Source organism: Pocillopora damicornis, chromosome 11 (genome assembly GCF_964200805.1).
Source record: "Pocillopora damicornis chromosome 11, jaPocDami1.2, whole genome shotgun sequence".
NCBI lineage: Eukaryota > Metazoa > Cnidaria > Anthozoa > Scleractinia > Pocilloporidae > Pocillopora > Pocillopora damicornis.
Window position 1 is genome coordinate 1,594,151 of NC_142680.1, and position 8,350 is coordinate 1,602,500.

Genomic DNA, 8,350 nt, shown 5'->3' on the forward strand with positions numbered 1-8,350 from the left:
ACCATTTAGGTATTACAGTTTTGGCCATTAAAATTTTCTTACAGCTACTCACTGAAAAGAGGTATACCTTATCAACTCTTTACATTGCTTAAAGTGGCTAATAATAATATTAATGATAATAGTTATAATGATGATAACATTAATAACAAAAAGTAGTTAATAATAATTAATACTATTATGATGATGATGATATGATGATAATAATAATAATAATAATAATAATAATAATAATAATTATAGTAAATATACTTATTATTGGTATTTTATCCATACAGGCCAGAACAGATACCTTTCTACTGAACATGATCAGTATAAAGTTGCTGGGAGCAGTTCAACATGTTATACAGGAATTGATCAGCAGAGAAGTCATCCTCAGGGTAAGATGGGGAAAGTCACTGGGAATTTTTTCACCAAACAGTGAGCATGATATTGTTTAGCATTTTCCAGCTACTGTACATCAGGAGCTTGTTAAAAATGTTGGAATTTGACTGGGTTCTGTAGTTCTTACAGTTACTATTTCCAGGCCTCCCTCTAAAGTTCTTTGGCTTGCTTGCCAACATGGCAGCAGTTAGTGTAGCAACATTTAAATGTAACTACAGTTTTCTTAGATTAAATTTCCTTAAACCTGTCCTCTGACAAGAGATACTTGTATACCCTATTGACACCTTTGCATTGCTTCTAGTGTAAGTTTTCACCTAACACTTCATAAGGTGTTTCAACTGTTTCCATTTCACAGAGCAGTTCTGGGTTTAACTTGTGGTTTTCGTTTACTTTGAAAGGTTCCTCAAGCTATGGCTTGCCTGCTCCTGTAGCTGTGGATTATAGTCTGGGGAATCTTGGTGCACCCTTAGTAAATCTCAATTTCCAAGGTAGTCAAACCTTACACAGATTTATACAGAAGTTTTGTGATAATTTGTTTGTAGAATAAATTGCAGTTATTGTTAGTAATGATGACTGATAACAAGCTTTTTATTGGCTATGGCTCTGGTGAGATCTTTTGTCAAATACTACATGTCGAGTACCCTTAATGGGTTTTATAGCCAGACTTCCATGGTGAGATGAGAAAGTTCATTTGCATACATATTTATTACAGTTGAATGCCAATAACTCAATTCTTCAAGGGAATTAAAATAAGGGAACATGATCAGTATAAAGTTGCTGGGAGCCATTAAAATTTTCTTACAGCTACTCACTGAAAAGAGATATACCTTATCAACTCTTTATATTGCTTAAAGTGGTTAATACTTATAATAATGATAATAGTAATAATGATGATAACATTAATAACAATGATAATGATTATCATCATTATTATTATTACCGGAAAGAGTTGTTCCCATATACCCTATTGACTCTTTACATTGCTTAAAGTGGTTAATAATAATTAATACTATTATGATAATAGTACTGATGATGATAAAAATGATAATAATAATAATAATAATAATGATAATAATAATAAAAATAGTAAATATACTAATCATTGATATTTTACCCATATCAGGCCAGAACCGACACTCTTCTACTGAACATGATCAGTATAAAGTTGCTGGGGGCAGTTCAACATGTTACAGAAGAATTGTTCCTCTGAGAAGTCATCCTCAGGGTAAGATGGGGGAAGTAACTGGAAAATTCACCAAACAGTGAGCATGATATTGTTTAGCATTTTCCAGCTACTGTACATCAGGAGCTGGTTAAAAATGTTGGATTTTGACTGGATTCTGTAGTTCTTACAGCTACTATTTCCAGGCTTCCCTCTCAACTTCTTTGGCTTGCTTGCCAACATGGCAGCAGTTAGTGTAGCAATTACCATTAAATTACAGTTACTTATGACCACAGTTTTCTCAAATTAAATTTCCTTAAACTTGCTCATGGACAAGAGGTAATTGTATACCCTACTGACACCTTTACATTGCTTCAAGTGTAAGTTTTCACCTAACACTTCATAAGATGTTTCAACTGTTTCCATTTCACAGAGTAATTCTGTATTTAACTTGTGGTTTACTTTTACTTTGAAAGGTACCTCTAGCTATGGCTTGCCTGTGCCTGTAGCTGTGGATTATAGTCTGGAAAATCTTTGTGCACCCTTAGCAAATCTCAATTTCGAAGGTAGTCAAATCTTTCACAGAATTAGTACAAAAATTTTGTGATGATTTTTTGTTAGAATAAATTGCAGTTACCGTAGTAATGACGGATAACTTGCTTTTTATTGGTTACAGCTTTAGTTAGATCTACTAGAGTACCCTTAATGAGTATTATGACTAAGATGGGAAAGTAAATGGGAATTTTGTTTACCAAACAGTGAGGATGATATTGTTTAGCAGTTGGCAACTACTGTATGTGTGGAGCTTGCAAGGCTATTGCATTTTGACTGGGTTCTGTAGTCCTAGTTACCCTTTTGCTTCTTTGCCTTGCTTGCCAACATGACATTAGTTTGAGAAGCAAGTACCATTTAGGTACTGCAGTTTCCTCAGGTAAAATTTTCTTACAGCTACTCACTGAAAAGATGTATACCTCAGTGACTCCTCGCATTGCATAAAGTGGTTAATAATAATAATGATAACAAAAATGATTATGCATGTAATTATTATGATCATTATTATTATTTTTACAACTGAAAAGAGGTATACACCTGTACGCTATTGACTCTACATGGCTTAAAGTGAATAATTTCACTTAACACTTGACAAGGAGTTTCAGTATAATGTATTCCATTTCACTGAGCAGTTGTGGATTAAACTTTTGGTTTACTTTTACTTTGAAAGGTTCCTTGAGCTTTGACTCATCTGCTCCTGTAGCTGTGGATTATAGTCAGGGGAATCTTCCCGCAGCCTTTGTTAATCCTAATTGTCAAGGGAGTCAAACCTTTCCCCAGAGTAAGCATAGAAAATTTGTGGTCAATTTGATTTTAGTAGAACATGCAGTTAAAATGACTGATAACTAGCTTTTTATTGGCTTCTCTTTGTGTCAACTTTGTGTCATTTATTGTCTTTTTTAAAGTAAGATGTAGTGTAGCATGGTGGTATATTTATAAATAAGTTCATAATACATTTCAGATATAAGAAGGGCTGTCACCGGATGAAAGAGCATGCTCTATCAGAATATAAAACATAGAGCTGAGCTAAAACTGTCAGGCCATCTGCCAAATTCTACCTAGGGCCATAATTTGCAATATCATAACATTAGCAGAGATGAAAATCCTCAAAGATAAAATGAAATGGACAGTCTGAGTTTTTATAGTTTCCAAGCTCAGTTAGATTGAAAGCTTACATACAGTAATAAAAATTAAAGAAGTCTGCCCACTTCTTTAGTGAGGAGAAACACTCAACTAAGTCTCATGTTTCTCCCTACTCTTTTGTGCTCTAGCCACTTCCTGCATGCTTCACAAAAGAACAGAGCACAGTCAAGGCTTCTCTATTTGTTAACCAAGCAATGCATTGTGGTAAATAGTGGTAAACACTTAGTAACCATTTTATGTAGCTGGTATAATTAATGAGTACTTGATCAGAGAAGAGGTCAATGAGTGAGTGCTGCTTACAAACATTTATCAGGGACTACCAATAATTGATTATGGCATATGAAACTAATAACATAAATTCTACACTCAGGTGATTTATAATTTACCACTGATGCTACACATGAGTATTTTCGTAGCGGATACTTTGCTGTAATAACTGGATACAAACACAGCACATAGACATAGACTGTGATTATTTATACTTTTCTTTTTCCCTTTCCATAAGGTTCTTTTGGTTGTGGGTTACCTCGTTTGTCATCAGGGCACAGTCAATCTCCTTCTGCTTCAGATATTGCTAGAAATGAAGACCCCATTCATTGGGAAAGTCACACTCAAAGTGAGTAGACCTGCAGAGCTGACTAATAGACCCTTTGTCCAACTGAATAACTGTTTTGGTCTGAAAAAAGTGGTCAGGTTAAACAATAGTTCAAATTTTTAACTTTTCTTTTATACCTTATGTCCTGTTTAAGAACAGACAACTGCATGGTAACCATCACATGTGTATAGTAAACACAAAAGAAGTAAACATGAGTTGGCTTGTTAGCCAGCTGGTTAATGTCACCTCAGTTGATAGAGCACTGCACCAGAATCACAGTGGTCAAGGGTCCAGCTCCTGTACAAGCTTGAATCTTTTTTTCTTAGCTTTATTTTCACTTCTGTTCATGGTTATAGTTTGGAGAATTTGATACTGGATCAAAATATTTATATATTAGTACAATTGCTTGGCTGATTGTAGAGATTAATATGCGTGCTCTGATTGCTCGAGAATTTGATCATATCTGCTTATAATTACCTCACACAAGGGGATTATAGCAGTGTTACTAAATTTCAAAATGGCCACCCCGCCTTTTTTTGAATTTTTTTTTAAAAGGAAGCGATAAACGCAATAGAAGAAAATTTAATTATGAAAAGAATAAAAGATTCTAATGAGTTTGGCTTTTGGAAAAGTAAGATTTGAAGTTTTTTTCTGATTGAATTAAATAAACTTGTTAAAACTGCCTGTATATCTTGATATGAGGAATCAACACAATTGCAACAAAATATGTTCCATGATTTCTTTATTTACATAAATTAACTATTACAACATAATTTGAAGGCACCTAAGAAATCACACTAAAACAACCATTTGCCTCAGGCTCAGTGAACATTGTTGAATAACCCCCTCACCTTTGTGTAGGGTATTATTCAACAATATTCATTTCACCTCTGGCGAATAATTGTCAATTTACGGTAGTTCATAAATATTCCTGTTTGTAAATTAGCCTGTTAATTCTTTACCTGAAACTTTGATAACAGTTGGCCCTAAAAAATCTTTTTGAGTGTTTATTACAATCATTATGATGAAATTGAAAATCAATATTTTGTATTGGTACAGTGTGATAATTACCTATGATAATTAATTTGTAAGTGTTACTTATTAACATTTTTTTCCTTTTAAAGGTTCTTTTAGTCATGGTTTATCACCTCCATTTGGGCAACAGAATCAGTGTTTAACTCCTGCCACCATCTCAATCCAACCAGAGCTTACATACCAGAGAGGTATGTTATAGGGCTACTTACAGTTATTTCTGTGATCAATAATCAGTGATTTATGGAAATTATAGTGATTTTGCTTTACCAGGAGTTTGTAGTGTAAATCAGTAGTTCAAATAGGGCTCAGGTTTTCTCACCTGATCTAACTGTATGTTTGTTTGTCAATCTCTCTGACTGTCGCAAGAATATTACAGGATCATCTACACACTCTTGTGTTTACAATTTATTGGAATAATTGATAAACAAATTCAAACTGGTTTACCGCAGTCATGTATTTCCACCTATAGGTAATATTCCTTAAAACAGCTAATAATTACATGGACAATCAGTTCACATTGTTAACTGTTACTCCTAGATTCAAATTGTTTGCTTATCTCCGCACTGGAGTGGTTTGTCACATAGTCCTTCTCAGAGTCTCCTGGGAAGGATTCTTAAATCTTGATATTTTAAATGGCTTTTAAAAAAAGCACATCATGGAGAATATCATTCTCATGCATGGTGAAGCCTTACTCTGGATTCCTGAAAGTTTTAAATGTTCTTTTAAATTTTCAAACATAGAAGGACTCGACATGCCTTTGGTAAGAATTCTTTAAAGAATTGTTTTCTTCATTTTTAGGTAACTACCTTGGTATCGTTTGCCGACTTCTGAAAGAGGAGTACAGCAGACGATCTCAGTTGAAACCACTCTTCTGGGATAGTACCATTCGGTTGCCTTTGAAAGATGTTTACACAAGATTGAAAATTTTGCGAAGAAGAAACCGAGATTTCCGGCTAGAAAACAATGAAGTCAACATGTCTGAAATTTTTAAAAGTGGAGATGATGTCATTGTGCTTGTGGAAGGGAGCCCTGGAATAGGCAAGACAACTTTTTGTCTTAAAATTGCACATGATTGGGCTAATAAGGCAACTTCAAAGGTGGATTCCTTTCCTCAATTTGAAGTAGTTTTACTGCTCAAATGCCGTGATATTTGTGGAGACATAATAGAGGCCATTGATACACAACTTCTACCAGAATGTAATGCAGGAGCTATCAAGAAAGTACTTGTTAATTATATTGAAGATTTAGATTTCCAAGAAAAAGTTTTAATAATTTTGGATGGTCTTGATGAGTTACCTAAGATGTCAGAAAGTTGTGTGGATAAATTGCTTCAAAAAAAGATTTTTCCATTTTGCTATGTCTTAGCCACTTCACGCCAGGAAAGAGGAATTGTTGTGCGGCAAAATGTGGACTTTGATATGCTTTTACAAATTGAAGGCTATACACAAGAAGATGCTTTTAAATATATAAGGAAACATTTTAAGAATACAGGTCCTGAGAATGTGTCAAATGGAGAGAGGCTCATCACAGAAATTCAAACAAACTCTTTCCTTGATGCACTATGGAACAATCCACTGAATTTGTTACTCCTTTGCGTTGTGTTTGAGGACTACGAGGGAGAACTGCCATCTTATCGCACTGAACTTTACCAGATTATTGTTTGTTGCATTTTAAGAAGATATTGTGCCAAGCACAATCTGGAGGCTCCTGCTGATGACAAAGCTCTAACAAGGCACTTTGAAGACAGTTTGCTAGTTCTTGGAGAGTTAGCTTGGAGATGCTTGAAAGAAGATAGATTTTCGTTTCGTGAAAAAGAGTTGGTGGAATTTGAATCTACACATGAAAGTCTTGCAGCTCGCAAACTTGGTCTTGTGTTCAAGGAAGCCAGCTTACGGAAGATAAATCCACAGCACGAGTATTTCTTCTTTCACAAGACATTTCAAGAGTATCTGGCTGCATTTTATCTAGCACATATGCTATTGAAACAAATGGTTGATTTTTCTGACTTTAACTTTTACAGAGATTTGTTAGAGAGGTACGAACAAGTGTTCATCTTCATGTCAGGTATTCTGGGTGAGGAAGCTGGTCTTCTTTTTGAACGGATTGGTAAGAAGCTAAAGGATGAAAACTGGGACTGGTGCAAGTGCCCTAAGGTAGTGGTCACTTTCCTCCATGATTGTTTCAGTGAGAGTAGAAATGATGAAAAAGTGGCAATGGCTCTTTGTTCCTCTATTCCGTTTCCACAGACCATAACTATTGACTTATCAGATGAACAAAGTACAGAGAAGTTCATTATTTTGAATGCCTGCACAAGTTCTTCGCAGTTACAGCTTCCTATTCATCTAGCAATAAGAAGTTTTTCTATTGCTGTTCATGCCAATGTAAATAATGACCTACTAGTTGATTTCGTGGCATTCAACACAAGTCTACAAACGCTTTCCTTTTCCGTGAGTTTTATGATAGAGGAGATTGCAACTCTTTTGTGTAGAGTACTCAGAGTGGACTCAACTGCATACTCCTTTACTCTTGAGGTTACTTGTTCCAATATTTCCTCAGTAGAAGTTGTTGCTATCAGTGACAGCTTGGCTGCAAATAAGACCTTGACAACCATAACTTTTCAACTGCCTTGTAAGTTTTTAAAGGATTATGTTGCCATACTTGACAAGGGACTATCTGCAGATACGCCACTGACTTCCATTGTACTCAAGACTTTTGGTCCATGGACGGAAACTGAAGCAGAACTTTTAAGAAAGATTTTATTGAACAGATCACTTACATCTCTAAGCCTTACTGTTGAAGACATGCATGATTCATTAGCAACTTCTGTTAGTGAAGGACTTGTGGCAAATTCTTCTCTTAAGTCCCTTGCACTCATTTTTTGTGGAAAACTCAGCCACAGTGGTTTGAGTGTGTTAAAAGAAGGCTTTTTAGGAAACAGGTCTTTGGAGTCTCTGCAATTAAAAGTGTTTGGTGAGCTTCCTACAAATTGGGCAAATATTTGTGGGACTCTACAGTCTTCAATAAAGTCAACCACATCCTTTACAGTGTATCCAGATATTACTGGCATAGTTGGAAATTCACAGGTAGCTTTCCTTTGCCCTGTCCTGAAAGAAAATATTTCAGCTTCAAAACTACATTCAGTAACTGTCAACATTTGGGGAGAGTTAGATTGCAGTGGAGCAACTGATCTATGTAAACTCCTCATAGCTTCATCAGCTTCATATGTCAATTTGAATATGAACGGAAGAATAACTGATAGCGTTGCTGACTGTCTTTTTAGGCATTTTAACAAACTTGACACCCTGTCTTACTTGAGTATAGACATTCAGGGGGAGGTGCTGGGAGACGGAAAGAATACTCTTCAAAGGCTATCGAGCGACCAGATATATTTTTTTGCATTTAATGTTCATTCCTTTAATTCAGGCAACAAGATTTGCAGAGAGGTTTGTTTATCTACAGATGATTCTTCACCAATTACACCG

The 8,350-nt window shown here is 35.3% G+C and overlaps 1 protein-coding gene across 1 annotated transcript in view; it reads left to right on the forward strand.

Moving 5' to 3' along the window:
* The window catches only part of LOC149037012 (uncharacterized), a 28,777-nt gene that overhangs the window by 8,935 nt on the left and 11,492 nt on the right, over window positions 1-8,350 (forward strand). The window contains exons 9-16 of the mRNA XM_089188380.1: window positions 276-377; window positions 780-869; window positions 1,505-1,606; window positions 2,020-2,109; window positions 2,766-2,876; window positions 3,744-3,854; window positions 4,958-5,056; window positions 5,667-8,350. The exon at window positions 5,667-8,350 is cut by the window's right edge and continues 5,539 nt beyond it. Of these exons, the coding sequence (XP_089044506.1) occupies window positions 276-377; window positions 780-869; window positions 1,505-1,606; window positions 2,020-2,109; window positions 2,766-2,876; window positions 3,744-3,854; window positions 4,958-5,056; window positions 5,667-8,350 (3,389 nt within the window). The remainder of the gene's footprint in view (window positions 1-275; window positions 378-779; window positions 870-1,504; window positions 1,607-2,019; window positions 2,110-2,765; window positions 2,877-3,743; window positions 3,855-4,957; window positions 5,057-5,666) is intronic.